This window comes from Tenrec ecaudatus, chromosome 14 (assembly GCF_050624435.1).
Source record: "Tenrec ecaudatus isolate mTenEca1 chromosome 14, mTenEca1.hap1, whole genome shotgun sequence".
NCBI classification, from domain to species: domain Eukaryota; kingdom Metazoa; phylum Chordata; class Mammalia; order Afrosoricida; family Tenrecidae; genus Tenrec; species Tenrec ecaudatus.
Genome location: NC_134543.1, coordinates 55,918,982 through 55,942,835, shown reverse-complemented (window position 1 = coordinate 55,942,835; position 23,854 = coordinate 55,918,982). Strand labels below are relative to the sequence as shown.

Here is a 23,854-nt window from a genome sequence, read left to right as displayed (position 1 = left end):
AGGCACCTGGGGAAAACTTAAGTACATTACCAGCAGAAACTTGATGGGACCCAGCTATCACTGCCAACTGTTCTGAAAGGGACCCCAAAGGTGGTCATGGAGAAGAAAAATGTGCAACTAAAATCACGAAGATTTAGTCTGAAATTGAATTCACCCTCTTGACTCGGTCAGTCTCCATCCAGACAATAAAACCGGTGCTAAGATCCAGTTAACTCAGATACGCACATGTCAGAATACCCTCACACACTCACCAAAGGGCAAAGTTCTAGAGTTATGAAAGAATGGGAACAATTAAATATAAGTGGGGTAACAGAAGTTACCTTTTAGGTATTGCAGTGAATGAAATGAAGCAAATGATTGACATTTTCAGTCAATGATTCTATGCACAACATTCAGACTTGAATTTTTTTTATTTTATGTACAAATAGTTGGCATTGTTTCTTCTTTTGGATGGCGGTGTTGGATTGTCCATCCAAAGACAACTTAGTCCAGCTAGGGAAAAAATAAAAGAAGAATTATTTTAACTTTTAAAACCTCAACTTTATTCTCAAGATTAGGGCCCCCAAAACCTAAACCTAGAAATTGATCCACCCAAACTACATAACAAGATCTAAGTAGTTCAAGTACTCACTAAACATAAGCTGTTCTGCATTTACTTTTTATTTTAGATTAGGGCCAGGACCTTCAATATTCCTTTCTCCCTTTAAACAAAAAGGAGAACTATGCCCACTATAAATATTTTATGGAATACTAAGAAATATTCCCAATATAAAATCTACATAAAACAAAAGCAGTTTGACTCTCGACTCTAGTTAAATCCCACTATGTGCCAGTTACCACCCTAAAAGGCTCACAAACACATTTAACCTATGAGGAAACTAGGGACTCCGTGCTAAGAGAACCAGGCTGTGAAATCCTACCAAATTAAGTATGGAGCTGACAGTGTAACCAAGTGTCATCCATTTCTAAAAAGGTTGCCCAACATTCTAAATAAGTACATTACAGTAAATCTATAAAGGTAGTAGCTGGAATGAAGGCGTCTTGGGGTATGGCATGGAACTAGAGTGTGGAAATGGGGAGATAATTGAATACAAGAAAATGCCTTAAAGTCGACTGGCAGTGATTGCCCAACTTTTTGCTATACGACTCAACTACTGAATTGTATGGTGTGTATTATGCCAATAATAATTGTTTCAGAAAGATTACGGATGAACCACATGGCTGGCGGCTTTATCTCAAGGAATCACTAGAATTGTTTCCCCCTTTAAAACCTGGGCTCAAAGTGGCCTTTATCACTCGCCACCTGAAACCTACCAAGGTCTACCTAACACCAAACCTCAAGTTCATTTCAAAATTCGACCTTTCGAGTCGTAAGTTAACAGCTACCTGGCTGGGCAGTATCGATGAATTAAACTTAGTGGCTTCTGAAAAGTTCATTTTACCCAGCGTTTTAGAATGTTCGCCTGACGGCTTATGTACGAGGAGGCTAGCAACTTTTTAGGCCGTCACTAACACCACTTTCCAGTCCATGAAGTTGGCTGGGAAAGGACGAGTGAAGTGCCCGCTTCTAAGACACAGCCTTGCTAGTTACAAGCTACGGGGGCTCGGTCAGAGCGGCCCCCAGGGAGGCACCCTTTCTACGTTCCCGGAAGCTTGGGCGCATGGCGTCCGCCGACGGGTACCTTGATGAAGCCGATGTCCTTCGCGTACTGACGGAAACACTGACGGCACATATTGAGGCCGTACTTCCGGATCAGACCGTGCCGGTTTGAGCACACGCGGCTGCGAGAAAAAGGCGCGTTATTCGAGCCCCAGCGATCACAGGACCCCGCACCCACACCGCGCCTTCCCAGGCCCACCACAGGCCTGAAATGGCGGCGAGCCCAGCCCCGGCGCGGCCCTGCCCCAGGTGCCACCCACGGGCGCCGCTGGCGGACACTTGCCGCAGCCTAGCGCCCAAAGCAACGCTTCCCCCAGTCTACACTAGCTCCTCACCAAGAACGGGAACCCTGGCCGAATTTTCGCGGGTGACTCCAGTAGAGCTGCTGGTGACCCATCTTGTTTCCAGGCTCTCTCCAAGGCAAAAGGAACGAAGCAGCGCGCGCATGCGCTCTTCTAGTCGCGGGAGTCGGCTTACCCAGGATGCACTGCTGACATACGCACTTGCGCAGTGTCGTAGCGCTTCTTCGCTCTGATTGGAGCCTACGCTCGCTCTCAGCCAGCCCGGACGGTGACGTCACCCCACTCAGCCTCTAAGGTTCCTCTCGCGCTATCAGCAACCGCCGGGCGTGGTGGCGCGCGCCTGTAGTCCCAGCTACTCGGGAGGCTGAGGCTGGAGGATCGCTTGAGTCCAGGAGTTCTGGGCTGCAGTGCGCTATGCCGATCGGGTGTCCGCACTAAGTTCGGCATCAATATGGTGACCTCCCGGGAGCGGGGGGCCACCAGGTTGCCTAAGGAGGGGTGAACCGGCCCAGGTCGGAAACGGAGCAGGTCAAAACTCCCGTGCTGATCAGTAGTGGGATCGCGCCTGTGAATAGTCACTGTACTCCAGCCTGGGCAACATAGCGAGACCCCGTCTCTTTTGATAAAATCAATCATACGTCCAGTTTCCATCTTCATCTATTTTACATTACAGTTTTGTTGAACCTTTAAATACTATTTTTAATTGAAATTTTACATTTGGAAAAAAGAATTATGTTGAAACTCAGTACTGACACCTACTGGGGTAAACCTAGAAAAATAATATAAATTCACCTGTAGTAATCAGAATGAACAGGAGTGTATATTTCATTAAACAGAATACAAGTTAAAGCTTTGCTTCATAATTGACGCAGTCCCGAAAACGATGCGTGATGGTTGGAAATTAACACTTTCTACCTAATACACAAAATTCACCCCCCTCAAAAAAAAAGCATGTGAAGTTCTTTGACTCTGCATGCTTGAATATTTAAATTTTAGTTAACTAAAGTGAGTAAGAAGTAAATGTGTGGTAGACGTTACTGACAAAACAACTAATGAAAACCAAGTGCTATCTGATAATCTCTGCTGACTTTCAATTCTACGTGGTCGTTTATAATTTCTCTAGATATTTAACTGGTTCTGGATTAAACACAGAATATCCACATAGTTTTAGCTATAAAATGTGACTGCAATCAGCCAACAAAATTTTACACATAAACTTAGACATTTTCTTTTTTTTTAATTTTAACAATTTATTAGGGGCTCATACAATTCTTATCACAGTTCATACATATACATACATCACTTGTATAAAGCACATCTGTACAGTCTTTGCACTAATCATTTTTTTCTCCTCTTTTCTTTTTTTACATTTTATTAGGGACTCATACAACTCTTATCACCATCCATACATATACATACATCAATTGTATAAAGCACATCCATACATTCCCTGCCCCAATCATTCTCAAGGCATTTGCTCTCCACTTAAGCCCCTTGCATCAGGTCCTCTTTTTTTTTTCCCCTCCCTCATGTGCCCTTGGTAATTTATACATCGTTATTTTGTCATATATTGCCCTATCCGGAGTCTCCCTTCCCCCCTTCTCTGCTGTCCCTCTCCCAGGGAAGAGGTCACATGTGGATCCTTGTAATCAATTCCCCCTTTCCAACCCACTCACCCTCCACATTTTCATTGAAATATAACACTGCTTGTGAGAATACTGTTTCAATCTTCATGCCTAAATTAGGCATTCTGTTAAATGATATTGGGAGGTTAGCTATAGATTTAAAAGCACTGAAGAACCCGATCCCTGCTTTAAATTTTTTAATATAATGAGGAAAACAAGATTATCTCAGAACTATTCCTTTCTATCTTAACTTTTTGACTTAATGACATACTACAACTACTAAAAAAAAAATGCCAAACCCATTGCCATGGAGTTGGACTCACAGTGACAAAACAGGGTTTCCAAGCAAGGCTGTAAATCTTTGTAGAAGGACAGCGTCCACATCTTCCCCATGGCAGGGCTGCTGGCCTGGAGCCTGAGGTTCCAACTAGCAGCCTTTTAGTAGCAGCTAACCTGTTGTGCCACCATGTGCTCACATACAACCTAGACAGCAAATACTGTGTATTAAATGATGGGTGTTGTGGTAGTTACGTAACCTGCTATCAATTTGAGGATTAAGAATGAAGGGGTGGAGTTTAGCCTGTCAGTCTAGTGGTAGTTTGATGACCTCATGTGGAGGCGCTAAGGGGATAAATAACTCTTTGGAGGCATGACACACGCTCACTCCCTAAGAGACGCTCTACTGACGAGACACGTGGCACTGCGCTGATACAGACCTTGCTGTGGGAGCTGGATGAGCCACGTGGAGACCCGTGCCAGCGGTGAGATGCTTACACTGCCACTGGATCCACAAGACTGCACCCACTGGCCTGTCATCTTCCCGCATCCGGCATCATGGCTTGTGTTTCTGAGTCTGAAGAGGACTATAGATTGGTTTCAAACATATGGGCTAATATAGGACTATGGACCTGATCTGGATTGCATTGGGCTGTTTTCTAAAAAAAAGCTCTCTCTTACACACATATACGTGTTTATGATTTTGTTTCTCTGGTCTACTCAAACTAGCACAGATGTGTTCATGAAGTACATAAGAGGGACAAGAAAGAGAGAAAAAATTTCAAACGTGCGGAACATTTGAAAGGCTTTTGAGGCAAACCTTGAACCGCTGGATTTCTACAGGCAGTGCTTAAAGGGAAAACCTAGAGAAATGAAGATTTTGAGTCAAAAGACGGGGTTGTGGGAGGTGATCAACCCTGTGTAATTAATGTGGATGGCACACTAACAACCTAGTGATAAATAACAAAGGGTATTTTATTTTAAAACCTGATTGTAAAGGGCTCGATATCAAATTTCTACAGCTTTCCTGAAACTGATAGCACAAACGTGCAGTTTCCAAAATTCCCTCTCTGCCCCTGAAATGCTGGTCTAACATTGCCTTCTGCCTTCTCAGGCCCTTTGGTCTCCATATTTCTAAAATAACAGAATTGTTCTCAGATCAATTCCACAAATACTTTTACTGCCCTGTTATATAATCCCTTTGGCCTAGAAAAGTGAACTACTTAAAAAAAAAAAAAAGAAAGAAAGAAAAACAAGAAGGAACTAGTTACATCACGGCATTTTTCTCTAAACTATTTTCACTTCCAGTAGTTTTTATTGTTCATTCTAGCCTAAAGATTTTTTACCTTGATAGAACTATTGCAAAACATCAGTTAAGTCATATTTCATCCAGTTTTCAGTTAATGTGGCACCATCTACCTCAACCAATGGGATTATCCATTTCTTATTCAGTAAGAAAGCTGAGAACATGGCTTTAAAATCCATTTAAATTCAAGGATTATAAAGACCTTTTAGCTTAATCCTGTACTCTTCTTACAAGTTCCAAGCATTCTTTTGTATGTGAGTTTTAAATGTTTCTCCTTTTGGAACACATCCCCCCACTAATTTAATATTGGGAGAAAGAAGAGGCTTTCTATTCCCATAAAGAGTTAGTCTCGCTTTGAAAATGTTTAGAGCAAAGAATGTACAGACGTGCTTTATACAATTGATGTATGTATATGTATGGATTGTGATAAGAGTTATATGAGTCCCTAATAAAATGTTTTTTTTAAAAGCAATGACAAAAAAATTAAAACAGGAAGATACATTAAAAAAAAGTTACAGTCTCAGAAACCCACAGGGGCAGTTCTACCTTGTCCTATAGGGTCGCCGTAAGTCAGCATCAACCTGATGGTAGTGAGTTTTTTTGTAATCATTTTCTTGGGGGCTTGTACAGCTCTTATCACAATCCATGCATGCATATATTCATTGTGTCAAGCACATTTGTACATTTATTGCCATCATCATTCTCAAAACATTTTCTTTCTAATTGACCCCTTGGTATCAGCTCCTCATTTCCCCACCCTCCCTCCCGCATGAACCCTTGATAATTTATAAATAATAATTATTTTTTTCGTGTCTTACACTGACCAATGTCTCCCTTCATTCACTTTTCTGTTGTCCGTCCCCCTGGGAGGGAGCTGTATGTTGCCCATTGTGATCGGTTTCCCCTTCCTCCCCTGACCTTCCTGAATTCCCCTCCTGGCATCGCTATTCTCACCATTGGCCTATCATTTGGCACTCTTGTTGTCACCCTGTATCTTCTTTTTTTTTAAATCATTTTATTAGGGCTCATACACTTCCTATCATAATCTATACATACATCAATTGTGTAAAGCACATTTGTACATTCCTTTCCCTCATCATTCTCAAAACTTTTGCTCTCCACCCAAGCCCCTAGCATCAGGTCCTCATTTTTTCCCCTCCCTCCCCACTTCCCCCTCCCTCATGAACCCCTGATAATTTATAAATTATTGTTTTGTCATATCTCTCTGTCCCTCATCTCCCTTCCCCCACTTTTCTGTTGTATGTGCCCCAGGGAGGAGGTCACATGCAGATCCTTGAAATAGGTTCCCCGAGTTTAAAAAATATATTTACTAGTTTTAATGCCATTTTTCTTTCTTTGTTTTTCAATGTTTGGAACTACAAGCAAGAAATAAATATATGTCTTACTCTCCTTGCCGAGATAACCTGTACTAATATTCCCTTTGTGAAAAAATAAAACTTATGAGATTATAACATTCTAATAGAGCAGAGTGTAGAGCTTTTCTTTCTTTCTTTCTTTTTTTTTTTTTTTGGTAGCTTAAGCACATTAGAATGATCTACGAGTTAAGAGTTCCATTTTCTTCCTCAACATGTTCTTACAATAATTTGTGATCATATTCTTACATACCCAGAATTTAGTCTTTTCAAGATCTGTATCTCAAGGGTCGCATGGAGGAGATGAGCCAGTCAGGGTGCAGGATAGCAACGATGAAACATACAACTTTCCTCTAGTTCCTAAATGCTTCCTCCCCCACTATTATGATCACAATTCTTCCTTACAAATCTGGCTAGACCAGAGGATGTACATTGGCACAGATAGCAACTGGAAACACAGGGAATCCAGGTCAGATGATCCCTTCAGGACCAGTGGTGAGAGTGTCAATACCAGGAGGGTAGAGGGAGGGTGGGGTAGGGGGAACCGATTACAGGGATCTATATATAACCTCCTCCCTGGCAGACGGGAGACATTGAACAGTGTAAGATATGACAAAATAATGATTTATAAATTATCAAGGGTTCATGAGGGAGGGGGAACGGGGGGAGAGGGGGAAAATGAGGAGCTGATGCCAGGGACTTAAGTGGAGAGCGGGTGTTTTGAGAATGATGAGGGTAACGAATGTACAAATGTGCTTTATACAATGGATGGATGTATGGATTGTGATAAGAGTTGTATGAGCCCCCAATAAAATGATTTTTAAAAATCTGTATTTCTCGAGGAGCTTGAGTTTCCTTCAGTTTCAAAATCCTCAGGGATAGAATCATTCATACCTCTTCTCTACCATTCTTAAAATCTATTTTACTATAAAGATGGTAAAAATGTCTTTTGTGTCTGTTACAATGTGTGGGAAACTGAGAACCGGGAAAAGAGTGTATTCAGGACTACACTCCTATTTAAGAAGCCAGGGAGACCAGGATTCTCATGGAGGGAGGCCTTCACATTCCCGGGGTGGAGATGCATCCCAGTCCCATTCTCCTGACCTCAGTAAAAGTTAATCCCCACAATGTCCCCATAATAATCCCAATTTCAATGTGCTGCTTGGAGGTTAGCTGCTTCATGGCTACTTGCCTGCAGGTTGTCTGCCATGGAGAGAGATCGGACCCTATTGTCCATCCCACCCGAAGTACAGCCCGCTGCCTTCTGATAAGTTCATAGATTGTTCCCCTCGAGAAGAGCTCAGGGGCACATAAATTCAAGCCAGCTCAGTGACAACCAAGGTTAGGCGGTCCTAACTCTAGAACCCACCCATCTACTTACATAGGTACCTTCTTGTCACATGTACGCCCCTAGTGAATAGAAATATATCACTGTAGTAGTTACATAATTTCACATCAACTTGAATATATAATAAAATATATGTTTTTTTATAATTCATGGCAGTCCTTATTTTTTTGTTTTATTAGCATATACTTCACAAATCATACAATTCAATAGCTCAATCATATTAAGTAGCGTGGTACAATCATCACCAGTTTTTAGAACATTTTCTTCTTTCTTATTTTATATATAAAAATATACTAATAAAAGTGTAGGGGTGAAGCCTAGTCTGTCAATCAGGTCGCAGACTGATGGTGACATAAGGAGGGTCCCAGGAAACTCCCCCTCTCTCTTTGCCTTCACCTTCTTAATGGCTGCCCCTGATGGCCAGAGCCAGCAGATGAGTTGACTGCTAGAAGATCCACAAGCCTTTTGCTCCCACCAGCCTGTGATATTCCTGCATTCAGCATCATTGCTGTGACTGTGTGAGTCTGAAGAGGGACGTTTGGACTAGTATCAGACTTATAGACTTGAGTTGAACTGGGTTGGGATGTTTTCCTGATGTTCCGTATATACTTGGGTATAAGCTGAGGCACCTACTTTTACCACAAAAACTGGGAGAACTTTTTCAGGATAAAAAGATGTGCCCCCTAAAACCCAGCTTATTCTCGAGTGTATAAAGCTTCTTGTTATAAAGTTCTTTCTTACACATAGATGAACGTCACTGGATTTGTTTCTCCGGTCAACCCGGCCTAATACAATCATCCAGCAATCTCTTTATTTGGTATATACCCTAGAGAACAAAGAGCCACTACAGAAATGGATATATGCAACTGTATGTTCATCTCAGCACTATTTACAGCAATAAAGAGATGGAAACAACTTAAGTGTCCGGCAGTGGAAGCATGGATAAGCTCTGGTACATATACACAATGGAATGCTATGCGCTGTTAAAGTATAACAGTGCGTCTGTAAAACACTTCATAGCATAGATGAACCTGGAGAGCATTATGCTGGGAGAAATTAGTTAATCACAAAAGGGCAAATTATGTAGGAGCCCACTATTCTAAAAAGCAACGAGAAGGTTTTCACATGAAAAGAAGCGTTGTTTGCTGGTTATGAGAGGACAGACAAGTGTTACTTTGGGTTGAAGGGAAGGCAGACTATTACGAGAGAGAGGTGGGGCAGGGGGGAGAGCACAATGCCCAGGGCAAACTTTTTTTTTTTCTCACTAGTTAGACTATTCAGTTTTAAGATGACTTCAAGGGAGAATTTTGGTTTAAGATTTAAACATTAACACAATCGTTTCAGTCACCGTTCATGGTTCCAGAAAGCCAAGAGCCCATGTGAATTTGAAAATCTCCTGCACATCTGGATTCTTCTGTGGAATCTTTGATAAAATGTTAGGTAATGGTGAACAGGTGCATCCAGTTAGTCTGTCTCATGGCAAAGGACCAGTTATTCAAAGAAACAATGATCCACACATTCCATATCCTCCTCCTCTTCCTGCCCAAGATACACCAATCGTGCTTTGGAAGACCACTTCTAAGTTCTTAAGACCCCAGGTTCTATGGAACTAGGAGATAGAACAGAAGCACTCAAAGCACCGACCAAGCCCCGAGGATGAAATGTCTGCTCAGAGCAGCCAACACACGGAGAGGACCATAAGGCTGGCCCCACCACAACACACAATGTTCCTCACTGACCCATAGTGCTACAGGGAATTGTGACCAATCTGACCCCACCACACCTGGGCGAAACACTAAGGGTGTGTACCGGAACAGCAAGGGGAGTAAAGCAATGAAGTCCCCAGGGAATATCAAAAATAGACTGTGGGGCCAGGGCGTGGCACCCCATCAGACTGGACTGGAAAACAGTCCTAACAGTCAACAAACTGACCTTGAACTACTTATAGGCTCTTCTCTTTTTTTGTCTTCCGTTTTTTGCTGTTGCTTTGTTTTGCTCTGTCTTATTTTTGTGCTTATTATTATCTCTGCATGTCTATCTAGATAAGACAGGCAGGATAAATAATCTGGAGGAAAAAACAATGAAACTGATGGGGGGTGGACATGGAGAGGGGAGACAGGGAAAAGGAGGTGGATGTTAACAAACCCAGGGACAAGGGTACAACAAGTGGTCCAAAATCAGTGGTGAGTAGGGTGTAAGAGGCCTGGTAGGTCTTTATCAAGGGCAACGTAACCAAGAGGAATTACTTAAACCCAAATGAAGGCTGAACATGATAGTGGGACAAGAGGAAAGTAAAAGGAAATAGAGGAAAGAACCAGAAGGCAAAGGATATTTATAGAGGTCTAAATACAGGCATGTACATATGTAAATATATTTACATATAATGATAGAGAAATAGGTCTATGTACATATTTATAGGTTTAGTGTTAAGGTAGCAGATGGGCATTGGGCCTCTCATACTCTCTCAATGCAAGAACACTTTGGTCTAATAACCTGGCATTCCATGATGCTCATCTACTCAACACGATCACTAAAGATAAAATGGGTACATAAACTAATGTGGTGAAGAAAGCTGATGGTGCCCAGCTATTAAAAGATATAGCTTCTGGGGTCTTAAAGGTTTGAAGATAAACAAGCGGCCATCTAGCTGAGAAGCAACAAAGCCCACATGGAAAGCACACCAGCCTGTGTGCTCATGAGGTGTCAATAGGATCAGGTATCAGGCATCAAAGAACAAAAAATCATATCATTGTGATTGAGGGGGAGTGCGGAGTAGTGACCCAAAGCCCATCTGTAGACAACTGGACATCACTTACAGAAGGGTCTCAGGGAGAAGGCCAGCCACTCATGGTGCTATATAGCACCGTTGAAACATACAACTTTCCTCTAGTTTGTTAATGCTTCCTCCTCCCCATTATCGTGACCTCAATTCTACCTTACAATAAACCAGAGCATATACATGGGGGTACAGATAAGAGCTGGAAACATGGGGAATCCAGGACAGAAAACACTCTCAAGACCAATATTGAGAGAAGGGTACCAGTAGGGGAAAGGGAAGGTGGGGGGGAGGGGGAACCGATCACAATGATCTACATATAACACCTTTCCAGGGAGATAGACAATAGAAAAATGGGTGAAGGGAGACACATCAGTCAGTGTGAAATGTGAAAAAACAATAATTTATAAATTATTAGGGGCTCATGAGGGAAGGAAGGAGGGGAAGGAAGGGAAAATGAGGAGCTGATACCAAGGGCTCAAGTATAAAGAAAATATTTTGAAAATGATTATGGCAATAAATGTACATATGTGTTTGACACAATGGATGGATGGTGACCTTTTGCAACAAAAATCAAAATGGTTCCCTGCTCCTTCCCATTTTCTTTGTGAGCATTGATTTCTTTGAGTTCACAGTTTTCACCAACGTACCAACCCAACTCAGCAACGCAATTCACTATTGCCAAGTTTGGAGTAATGAGTTCATGCTGTACTTGCACACAAGGGAGTATGTGTAAAGTCAGGGACCTTAGAGTGCAAAAGTTAGGGATCAAGATGACGACCTGAAGAGAGAGCACCTCTTCAAAATTTGCATCTGTTTCTGGCTTTTCCTTGTTCAATAAATGGAGTCTCAAAACTCTCTGCCATGGAGTCGATTCGGACTCAGAGGCCTATAGCCTCGTGGGTTTCCAAGACTGTAATTCTTTATGGGAATAGAAAGCCTCATTTTTCTCCCAGAGCTACTGATGGTTTCAAACTGCGGACCTTGTAGTTAGTGTCAGCAGCCCACCACACACACCACCAAGGTTTCCTGAATAAATGGAATATGGAGTCCGGAATCGGGATAGTCTTAGTCCTACGTGTCTTTAAACCAGTCATCCAGCTACTCCACAGCGCTTGCAAAGAATTTTCTCAAGAGGAGTTGCCAAAGGAAATATAACACGTTTCGCTTGGAGATGAGGGGCGTTGCACGCATCAAAAAAGCTCGCCACCGATGCGAAATGCCGCGCCTTTCCTTGGTAATGATCGAAGCTATGTAAATAATGAGATTTCCCTATATCCTGGCTTTTTGGAAAATTAAAGGTCCAAAAAAAGAAAAATTAAAGGTCCAACACGTTGTTTCCACGACCCGTCACGTGTCAACCGCGAGCCCTCCGACCCAAACAATAACAACCCCTGGGGCTAGCTGCGCACCCGGCCAAGGACGTTGCGCCTCTGCCGAATGCCGGCTTCGGGGCGCGCGAGCTGATCCTGAGGAAGACGATATCTGCGTACTGCTGACTCGCAGGCACACAAGGACAAGTTGTCGTGGGAGCGGGGTCGCCCTGGCGGGTCTCGAAGGGCCACCGTCCTGAGGACGCCGAGCAGCGGCGCACCTGCCAGTCAGGCGCATCCGCGGACAGCCACGGCGCTCGAGGACCCCGGCGGCGGCGCGGCGCGGCGGGAAAGGGGAAGTTTCAAAGCCGAGGCGGCGGGCTCGCAGGTCGCCGTTCCGGCGCGATGAAGTTGCACTGTGAGGTAGAGGTGGTCAGCCGGCATCTGCCCGCCTTGGGACTGCGGAACCGGGGCAAAGGCGTTCGGGCCGTGCTGAATCTCTGCCAGCAAGAGCCCGAAGGTCTGCCGCGCTCCCGGTTCCGGGACGAGGTGGGCGGTTCGCACGCCGCCTGCCTGCTCGTCTCCACCCTGAAGGACAAGCGCGGGACCCGCTACGAGGTGCGTGGGGCGGACAGGCCCTGTCCCGGGAGGTGGACCCCGTCCCCCGAGCTTCGGCCTCTCGGCGCTTCCCACGCCAGCGCCCGCTCTGGTGAGCGTCGGGCCCTTGAGCCCCATCACCACCGCAGGCTGAGGTTCGGGGCTTTGCAAACTTGAGAGCGCCTTTTGTGTTTTTTATTTCCATTTTTCCACCACCACCACCACCCTTTTTTATTACTATTATTTTTTACAGTCAGGGTTTTTCGTATCTGCATAGTAGTAAATCGATTCGACTGGCAGTTGAAAGTTGAAGTCGAATTTTTTAAAGCTTAAAAAAATCTCCAAATATCATTCCCTTTGGACGTGTTGTCCGGAAAAACGAGTTCCTGAAGAAGGACGTCATGCTTGGGAGAGGGGACCCGAAAGAGGAAGGCCCCCCACGAGGTGGCTTGACACAGTGGGTTGCAGCAGAGAAACAACTGTGAGGATGTCGCCGGCCGCCGGGCAGTTTCATTCTGTTGTACCGGCCCAGTGACACCTAACAACAACAGCAGTAACGTCAGGCACTATGTTATTTGTGAAAATAATTCGAATGCCTTTGTATATACGAAAATAAAACAGGAAAATTCATTCTTCGCTCTGCATCTGACTGTTGACTTGGTTTTATACAATTAATAGTGTTACATGTCTCACGGAACATTCATTGGGGAAAGACAATATTAGCCTCTCATTTAGAATCAATGTATAAAGATTTTTCCTCTCATGAAATGTACTTATATAATGTTTTGAGATAAAAGGACTTTATAGAGCATCCAACATATTGTAGATTGAAAGCTTTTAAGCGACAGAACAAACTGGCATCTACAGTTGGGTCTTTGTAACCATTTGTTGGATGAATTCAAGTGGTATTGCAGTTGGACCTTGTAGATGCTAGTGCTGAAAGTGTGTAAGAGTGCTTTGGGACTCTTAAACTTATTCTAGTTTCCATTCATCTATGACTCCCAAATCGGCAACTTCTCTTCCATAAGTTCTGAACTTTTAGCTGCTGCTTCCTGAAAAACTTCACCTGGGTGTGTTGCAGCATTTCAAAATCATTATCTAACCAGTACTTTTAATTGCTTCTCCTAAAACAGCTTTTCTGCAGCAGTCTGCAACTCTGAAACCAGGTTGGCTCCATCCAGAAACCGGAAAGTCCTTGTCTCCCACATCTATATAAGTGAATCTTGTAGCTTTACCTCTTCAATGGCTTAAATCTCTAGCTTTCCATTTGTCCCAGTGTCAGCTTACCTAATAAGCAAGGTAAGCTGAGTTTACTTGGTAGTGAACACTTTTCCAAGGGTTTCCCATGTGAAACTATTTACTACAGATTAGTATGTAAACCCTTGCTTATTGGGCAGTCCACCTCTGGTCCCAGCTGTAGTCTAGCCACCATCATTCCTTGCCCGATTGGGGTTTCTTAAGGGATCTTCCAGTCACCAGTGTCTTTTCCTCATCCCATTTTTGGCTCCTCCAAAGTTCATTCTTTTCGAAGACGCTACGGGGATTGTTTGTTATCCACCTTAAAATTTCCAATGGATTTCATTGTTCTTAGGATAAAATTTTTTTTAATGTGACAGTTTACAAATTCTTTCATCATTTGGGGGTCTCAAGGCTCCTCTGCTTTTGTTTTCATTAGGACCCTTCTTTCATACTGAACTTTCAGTGTCCCTCTTGCCTAACTCCTAATTCTTCATTTATCACCTGTGTGCCCCTAGACTAGGTGATATTCTCTTGCTGTAAGTTTTACTGTTGAGGTGCCATCGAGCCGGTTCTGGCTCATAGCTACCCTATGGACAACGACGAAACACTTGCCGGGTTCTTTACCATCCTCACGGTTAGGTTTGTGCCTGTTGCAGCCACTGTGTCCAACATCAGTCATTAAAATATTTTTAGACAGCAGTTCTAGCTCTGGGGAAACAGTGGTGAATCACGAGAACAAAAACATTCACCACACAAGCTAGATGCAGGGTGTAACCACTCAACTGCTAAACAAACAGACTAACAAAAGCCAAATCAAAGGGTAGGCAAGTGCCAAGCACTTTCTGGTACTATTGAATAGCACTACATTTTTTCTTTTTTCGCCATTTGTTTTAATCAGCTAAAGGAGAACATTGAACAATTCTTCACCAAATTTGTGGATGAGGGGAAAGCCACAGTTCGGTTAAAGGAGCCTCTTGTGGATATCTGCATAAGTAAGGTATGGTATTTACACTAGGTTTATGTGATGTGTCATTTGGACACATTTTTATTTCCTCAATGAAAATTACAGAAAGCATTTATATTTACCTCATGCCATTTATGCTGACTTTTCATCCATTTAACGACACAAATATATATCCAAATTCTTGTGTTTTTTTTTCTTTCATTTTATTGGGAGCTCATACAACTTGTCACAATTCATATATACATCCATTGTATCAAGCATATCTGTACATTCATTGCCCTCATCATTCTCAAAACATTTGCACTCCACCCAGGCCCCTGACATCAGCTCCTTATTTCCCCCCTCCCTCCCTGCCCTCCCCTCATGAACCCTTGTTCATTTATAAATTATTTTGTCATGTCTTACCCTGTCTGACATCTCCCTTCACCCACTTTTCTGTTGTCCATCCCCCCAGGGAGGAGTTTATATATAGATCCTTGTAATTGGTTCCCCCTTTCCACCCCACCTGCCCTCCACCCAAATTCTTTTTTCATCTAAGCTGTCTAAACTAGAAATTCTTTGTGTGGTATACCTATCTCTATGGATTTGTGTCAATTTGATGTGGACGTAAATTGAGTATTAATTCCATTAAATTGGTTTCATTCATGAAAGCATTGCTTCAGTATAAATGTAAGTAGTCAAAAAGTTCTTAGAAAGTAAACATCAAATGTAAAGACAAACCATGCAACACAGATTGTCATCCTGAACAACCGAGTGACTCTTACATCAAATCCACTGTCTCAAATGGTGTATTATGTTAAATACTACGTTTTATGTAGTTGCATAATATCACACAGCTTCATTTATAATGGCATATAATTGTTGTTTTTAAGTAAGTCTTTTTTAAAGACAATGTCCAGTTTTCTCATTTTTCAATTTGATGGTGTCCATAGAGATAGTTATATAAGAAATGTCCCAGTAAGCCGAATGGTAAAAATGTTCATGGTTCAGCTGTTTTACTGTATTTTCTCTAAAGAAGTCTGTTAGAGCTTAGGGGTATCCCACATAGCCAAGTGTGTAGGGAACCCTTAAGAGCTGATGGCACAAGAACCATCTTTCCAGAGAAAATGTAGTTAATATGTCTTCCAGAAGATACCCAGGACAAGCCGGGAAACTGCTAAGTTTGCTTCTGTGCCTTATATGGAGACTTAGGGTCTTCTAAGACGCTGGTATGTGATAAGGCGGGTGGCATAGGGTTATTTTGCAAGCAAACCTCAGGCTACAGTTCCTAAGTTTGGTGTTAAATAAATGAAGTAAAATGCTTCTTTCGCTGTTGCTAATTTTTGTTTTACTATATGTATTTATTGCATGCATTTATTATAATCTTTTTTAAAAGTATAAAAGCCATTTGAAAAATGTTTTCCTATCTCGCCTTTCAGCTTTGCGTTGTTCTTAACCCCAGTGTTTTGCAAAAATAAGTGTTTTGCAAACATTAAATTATATTGAAATCTAGTGAACTTAAAATACTAAAAAAATTTTAGTATCAAATGTCAGTAACATATGCTTATATCACTTTGCAGTAGTATGTAACTGCAGAATTTTTATTGGAAGAAGAGCATGCACAGATGATCTGAAATGAAATATACAATTGCCCATTTTATTTTTATCAGGCTAATTCCAACAGTTTAAAGGGTTTCCTTTCGGCTGTAAGACTGGCTCATAGGGGCTGTGATATTGAGACGCCTCTTTCAACCCTCGCACCGGTCAAGACTTCAGAATTTGAAAAATTTAAAACAAAGATGCTCATCACTTCTAAAAAGGATTATCCTTTAAGCACGAACTTCCCATATTCTCTGGAACATCTTCAAACGTCTTATTGTGGACTTGCCCGAGTTGATATGCGTATGCTTTGCTTAAAAAACCTTAGGACATTAGACTTGAGCCACAACCATATAAAAATGCTTCCAGATACAATTGGAGACCTCATCCACCTTCAAGAACTTAACCTTAGTGACAATCATTTGGAGTCCTTTAGGGTCTCCTTGTGTCAGTCTTCACTCCAGCAGTCTCTTTGTAGTTTGGATCTCAGCAAGAACAAAATTAAGGCACTCCCTGTGCAATTTTGCCAACTCCGAGGAATTACTGACTTAAAACTGGATGACAATGAACTGATCAGACTGCCTTTCAAGATAGGACAGCTGAAAAACCTGCGTTCTTTGTCAGCAGCTCGAAATAAGCTTCCATTTTTGCCTAGTGAATTTAAAAATTTATCCCTTGAGTACTTGGATCTTTTTGGAAATACATTTGAAAAACCAGAACTCCTACCAATCATAAAGCTGCAAGTACCACTAACTTTACTGGAAGCTTCTGCACGAACGGTATTACAAAATAGGTAAGCTGTTAATAGTCGTAAAGTATAGTGCCTTTGGTGATAAGTCCTTAACGTTGCTTAACAATGGTGTACACCTTCTGACCCCTTGCTTTTCTTTACCTCTTCTTTGTAGACTGCTTCCCGTTCAGAAATTCTAATAGCTTACTCTTTTCTCTGCCCAAGTATCACCCCAGAAAGCCTTTATCTGGCCTCTATAAAGTTTCATTCCCTACCCCTTACACGGTCTTATTTTTTTGTCATAGGACTTATTTCTTGGCAGTACATTATTGAAAATGTTTGTTACTGGTTTCCCTCTGCTAGAATGTAGTATCCTTAAGGCATGAACTGTATGTTGTCCACTCCTGTTTCCCTAGGCCCCAAATGTGCCATCCCTGTCCATAGCACGGTTCGGTGACCCATAAATACTTGAATGAACTGAATGGCCCTAGTGATTTGTTTCTCTAAGTCTATCCCGTGAACTAGGAAAATTAGCAACATTTAAGAACTTGTTAGAGATGCCAATTCTTGGGCTGCTTGACCTACGGAACACTTGATCTGGGATCTGGCTGTTTTTGTTAAGTGCTCCAGGTGATTCTGCTGTACCCCAAAGATAGAAGTATAGGCATAGTAAAACGAATGTGCGCTTTGGAGTCAGACTTGGCTTCATGAACCCTTACTGTGTTACATGACTACTAAGTTATTTAACCTCTCTGGTTCAGTTTTCTCATCTGTGAACTAGGAACACGACCACTTTCCAGAGTTTTTATGCGCACCCGTGAACTAATGGACACCAAAGCGTTTGGCATGAAGTAGGACTTGGTAGCTGTTCCCTTAGTTGCCGAACAGTAATTGCATTTGATTTCCTGAGTTTATTGGACCTATTAACTCATTTTGTTCATCCGCCTTTCATACAGGAGTGAAAGCTGGTATGTGAATCAGATTGTTAGGAAGATCATATTTCAAAGGAGAGAGTCAGCTTTTTTTTAGTGGGAAGGAGCTTTTTAAAAAAACTGACAAAAGTTTTGGTCACAGAAAAATGTGCACATGAATACACACTAAATTTTGCTTTAGACTTGGTGCTTATGCATCCACTGAAGCCCAATTCGCTTCTTTCTACTAACAGTCCTAAGGTTAACCACTCTTATTCTGAAATAGTGACTAATTACCAAACTTAGCATTTAGAATTAGCTAAGTTCCTTTTGAAAATTGTGATGATCAGTTTCTATTCCAAACTACATCATAATATCTGGGGGGTATGACTGGGATTTACTTCTAACATCCCAAGAGATTCTACTATACAGCTAACCAGGATTGGGAGTCACAGTTTTTTACACCCTGCTTCTCAAACTTTACGATCACCTGGGTAGGAAGTCCGCCTTTCTAACAAGCTTCCATTTGAGGCTAAGGCTACTAAGCTCACTGACCACACATACTAAACCCCAAACACTCCAGATTCACTGCCATTGAGTGGGATTCCGGTTCCTAATGGCCGTAGAGGACATAGGAGAATGCCCCTTTCAATATCCCAGACTTGAAGTCTTTGTGGGAGCAAACAGCCTTATCTTTTTCCCCTGGGATGGCTGATGAGAGCAAACTGTGGCTGGCCAGTGGTTAGCAACTTGAAGAGCAGCCACCATGCTACCAGAGTCAGGAATCATTAAGGACTCACTGTTTTAAGTCAGTGATTCTCAACCTTGAGTGCCAGACTACCATTACCCAACATTTTGATCAGATTCTGTGAAAGAATCCTGAGGCAATGGGACAAAATACAGAACAGAATTTCAGATTTACATTGGCCCTTTTTGGGGCCATAGAGGGTGGATGAACTCCTCAAACCATTGCCCCCGAATAATTCTTAAGCTTTAAACAAAAAATATCCCTTGACATGTTAAAATCAATCAGTGTAGTTTAAGTAGTAAAGAATACCTGCCTTGAACATGATGCATTTTAAAGATTTTTTTATATGGCATCAGGTTGACAACAGAACCCGAAAGGTAGGAACTGAAGAGGGCAATGAATTTGTGTTAATGAAGAGTCATCCCAGAAAAGGGGCATGAGAACGGGCGCAGGACTCAGAAGGGTGCGGTCAATGGACTTGCACACGTTTGAATTTGTGCATGTTTTGCTTTGTATGTTATTAACAAAACTAATTATTTTTGAAAAAACAAACACAATGCTTGTTAAAACAAATTAGTGCCACCACCCCCACCCTTTGACTTTCTGCTGGTAAGTTCGGAGTAGAGGACAGTCACAGAAAACACAGGTAATATTGATGCAGCTAGTTAGAACAGCAGATGTAAGGCATTGATTCTTAATTAACAGGCACTTCTTAACTCTTAGTTGGCAATACATGTAAGTTCCTAGACAGTGCTTGGCTTATAAAAGGTCTCAATAAATATTAGATGTATAAGTTAATTTGCTGGCATTTAAAAATCAAGTGAATGCTGTTCTCATTAGCTGTGGAAAACTAAATAAAATTTATAGATGCAAAAAAAATTTATAGAAGCTTATATCCCACAGACTAATATAGAATCCCCAGGATGGGTATAACTGTAGCTATAAAATCTCTAGAAATGATACTGATAATTCAGGTGACACCACTTATTTGTAGGAACTCTAACTGGTGTCTTGGCAATTTATTGTTCTAGAGCAGTGGTTCTCAACCCCTTTGGGGATTGAACGGCCCTTTCACAGGGGTCGCCCGATTCAGAACTAGCAAAATGACAGGAAGTAGCAACGAAAATAATTCTATTGTTGGGGGGTATGTATTAAAGGGTCACGGTATTAGGAAGGTTGAGAACTACTGTTCTAGAGACTCTGGCTTTATGCTTTTCTGGGTCTTACATATGAAAGAAATATATGCTTATTCAAATTTGAAAGCTATTCAAATGAGAAATCACATTCCCCCCCCTTTTTTTTTTCTCTATTCATTGCCATCTTTTTAAACCATTTCATGGGAGCTCTAACAGATATAACCATCACCAAGCTGTATTGTACAATTGCAACCATGATCGGTTTCAAAATATTTTCTTTCTTCTTGAACTCTTTGATACCAGCTCCCTTTTATCCCCTCCCACTCCCACCCTTCCCCTGAAATAGCATCCTTTTTTATTTTTCTTCATCGTTTATTTAGGCCAACTGCTTTCCTTTTCCCCAGCTTTATTTGTGGCCCAAACACAACAATTAAGATTTAGTGGTTCCCCAAATTTGGGTATCTAAATATCCGTTTATAGCATTAAGACTACATCATAGACACTATGGTTATATTTAGCACTCAATACTTTAAAAATATAATCATATCTATTTTATTTATTGAAATAACATCTTTTAAGGATTTGAAAAGACCAGGACAAATTGGCTAAATGGTCAGATAAAAACCAACTGAAAGCTAACAAAAATGTGGAGTTGGAAAGAAATAAAACAGATGAGCAAAATGTGGTGTGAATAATTGTCAAAGAGCCGAATTTGGCAGAAAAACAATCTGGTAGTGCTAGTGGTTTAATAGGTATCTTCCGAATTTTCTGACAGTTTTAAACTAGTTTAATGAAGCTACATTTGTATTTGAAAAATACCTAAGCTAGAGACTACGGAAACAGCAGAACAAAACTGTATGGGAGACAGACAATGTCTAGGGTCTGGCTGTGTTTGCAGAGGCAGCAGTGAATACTGGGCAGGAAGTCCGAAGAGCTGGTATCTTAGTGTCTCATAGAAGGTAGCAAAAGGTTGAGTTGATTTTTACTGTATTTCACCAATCACTGAAAGGCTTTAGGCAGGAAGGCACAATGATTTAAACAAGAAAAAGTTCAACTTACTTGCTCATGCAGTAAAGTAAAACTAGTAGCTCAAAAACCATATGCTTCTAATTTATTTTCACACAGTACAAAAACGTTCTCCTGAAACCATTGATGCCTAGATTATATGGAATTACCTAAATAAGTTTCTTCACAGCTACAATTTAGTAATTCTCCCATTACCAATCCCTTGCCTTCATATTTTTAGAATTATGTGCCATTTAAATTGTTACAGTGCTCATGGAAGATTAAAGAACAAATTACTTTTCCATTGCATTCATTAGCTATGCTGAAAGATACGTTAAGGAGTGATACAGACCTTAGATCCACAGTATTTGAAGATCCACAATATGAGAAGTAGTATGCTACTTTTTAGTGTATTTTTCTTATTCTTACTAATCAAGATTGAACTCTGGTGGTGGTGTGGTTACACAATGAGTTACTACCCTCAAGGTCAGTAGCTATCCTCAAACCACTAGCTGTTCTGCTCATTGGGACCAAGAAGAGGCTTTCTACTCCTGTAAGGAGTGACAGTCTCAGAAACCCTCAGAGGGTAATTCTAACCCTTTAGGATCTTCTTAAGGGTCCCTATGAGTTGGAATCAACTTGATGGCAGGACGTTATTAGTCAAAATGGTAACTAACTTAATTTCATTGTTCCTAGGTTATAAATAAATACTGAATACTTGTTCTAATAAGTTCTAAATTTAATAACATTACAAAATTTTTTCTCCCCCAATAGAATTCCATATGGACCTCAGAGCATTCCTTTCCATCTTTGCCACGATTTGGATACTGCAAAAGTCTGTGTCTGTGGAAGATTCTGTCTAAACTCTTATATTCAAGCAACTACTACCATGAATCTACATTCGGTTGCTCACACTGTGGTCCTAGTAGATAATATGGGTGGTACTGAAGCATCTATTATCTCATACTTTTGTTCTCTAGCCTGTTATGTAAACTCCTCTGATATGTTAAAGTAATAGGGATTGCCAAAAAAAGAAATCTTGTAGTTACAAATCAGTTTGGGACTAATTTCCAATTTACCAGTGTTATAATTGGACAGAGGGGAGGGGAGGAATGTGTGTTATTTAACATTTTAAATCCTTTGATTAAAAAAGTTTAATTACAGTGAAAGTCATGCTAAGTTAACTTTTTATTAGTTTATTGCACATGTGTGAATTTCAGCCTGCAGTTTCCAGGTGCATTGTGGGGTTTTCCTTCAATGTTAAAAAGGCACTGATCTGGCCAACACCGCCCAACCCATCCCAGCTTGTGGGGACTCTTGTAGAAGTTTCTGAGCTAGAATCTTCAGCCAGGTCAAGGTACAGAGAGGCTGTGGAGTCTCACCACGCCACTCCCTGTGGTTTACAGACACAAGCTGCCAGCCGAGCTCAGCCGGACAGCTCTGTCCACGTGGCAGTCACATCCAGCCTGGGTCCCGACAGAAGGCCATCTGTCAACTGCGAATGTCTGCGTCACAGTAGAGACAGTTCAGAGTGACAAATTGCACGACATGCAAACATTGGTGCGTGGGCACACATGTACACACGCAGAGGTACAAAAATTTAATACAAACCAAAAGCCTAAAATAAACTCTAGTTCTTCACCCAAAAAAATAATTAAAAAGCTCTGGTCATTTTTATCATCAGTTTTCTCCTTAAGCTTCAAAGAAAGTGAGTTTTCAAATGCAGATAATGTACTTTGGAGGACATTCTGCATGATAGTGAAAATATTTCATATAAGATACAACTTTATAACTATACCACTTTTCCATGATTTCAGACCTATTATTACGGAACTTATAGTCCCCAAACATAAAGTAGGAGTAGATGTGGACAGACTTAAGCTTTTATAAGCCTCATGTTGATCATCACATCTTTGTTGTCATTTCTAAGTTTTCTGTTTTAAAGTTGGAACATGGCTTTGAGATTGGATGGCAGAAAATTGCCTTTTACTAACGACTATTGTATTATTTGAGGAGTTTTAAAGATCCTTCTAGTGTTTATTTTTCTCACTAAGTATGTTTGTATTTAAAAACCAGCTATAAAGGATTAAGAAGACTTGAACTACAGCAGAAAGAACCTTAACAAATCTATACAGCTGTTCCCTTCTGTTCACTACGATTGTCTTGAGTTTGAATTAGCCTCTTCACTACACTGCTGCCATGGCCTCAACTGGTTTCTGGCAACAAAAGGACGAAGTTACTGGAGAAAATCTCCAATATTAGCATTGTATCGTTATTTTGGGTTTGGAGGTTGGGAGACTGTAGAACTATTTCTTAAAATTTGGGTAACTCTTCTTTGTTTCTCTAAAAGTCTTATTTGAGGCATTTTGCCCCCTTCCCCTCAAATGCTCAAATACTTCTGAGTAACTGTCTAATGTTATTGTTATTAAAACTTCATTTGTATGATATGTATGATAGCTATGACTTGTTTTGTTTCAGAGTCATCCTCTGAGATCCGACACACTGTTTTAGAGCAGGGATTGGCAAAGCTTGAGACGGAGGAGCCAATACCATACCTCACAATTTAAAAATGATTTGAGAGCCATAAATATACTTTTACAAATAAATCACCATTATCTGAAATTACTTCGAATGAAACTGTGATAGTTTTATTTTCAATTTTATTTGAGCCACATGTATTTAACCAAAAGAGCCACGTATGGCTGGAGAGCCAGTTTGCCAATCCCTGGTCCACAGGGATATTCAGGTGAATTGAAATTTGTTTTGCTAGTGTGTTAGTGGTGAAATTTTTCTTCTAAAATCCTGTATCCTTAAGATGGTTTTCACTTAAAAATGTGTACATATAATGTATGTTAAATAAAAAGTTGCCTTTATCCAAATGCTTTATATACAGTATCTTATATAATCATTAGAAGTCACCATAGAGAAAGAGGTACCATAAACCCGGATCAAAGATATCAAGCCCAG

General features: G+C 41.1%; 2 protein-coding genes across 3 annotated transcripts; one reads left to right on the top strand and one right to left on the bottom strand.

The window, feature by feature from the left end:
* Positions 1-377: 377 nt before the first annotated feature.
* RPS29 (ribosomal protein S29) lies at positions 378-2,156 on the bottom strand. The gene is made up of 3 exons (XM_075530709.1): positions 1,996-2,156; positions 1,683-1,782; positions 378-492 (listed from the first exon to the last, which is right to left on the bottom strand). The coding sequence occupies exons 1-3, from the start codon at positions 2,055-2,057 to the stop codon at positions 484-486; spliced, it is 171 nt and encodes a 56-aa protein (XP_075386824.1). The 5' UTR covers positions 2,058-2,156; the 3' UTR covers positions 378-483.
* A 10,178-nt stretch (positions 2,157-12,334) lies between these two features.
* LRR1 (leucine rich repeat protein 1) lies at positions 12,335-23,750 on the top strand. 2 transcript variants are annotated; one of them, XM_075531532.1, is made up of 4 exons: positions 12,335-12,597; positions 14,714-14,812; positions 16,429-17,150; positions 21,662-23,750. In XM_075531532.1, exons 1-4 carry the CDS (start codon positions 12,385-12,387, stop codon positions 21,900-21,902), a joined length of 1,275 nt encoding a protein of 424 aa, XP_075387647.1. In that variant the 5' UTR covers positions 12,335-12,384; the 3' UTR covers positions 21,903-23,750. The 2 variants fall into 2 exon arrangements, with proteins under 2 accessions (XP_075387647.1, XP_075387648.1); XM_075531533.1 differs by lacking the exon at positions 16,429-17,150.
* The last annotated feature ends 104 nt before the right edge of the window (positions 23,751-23,854 follow it).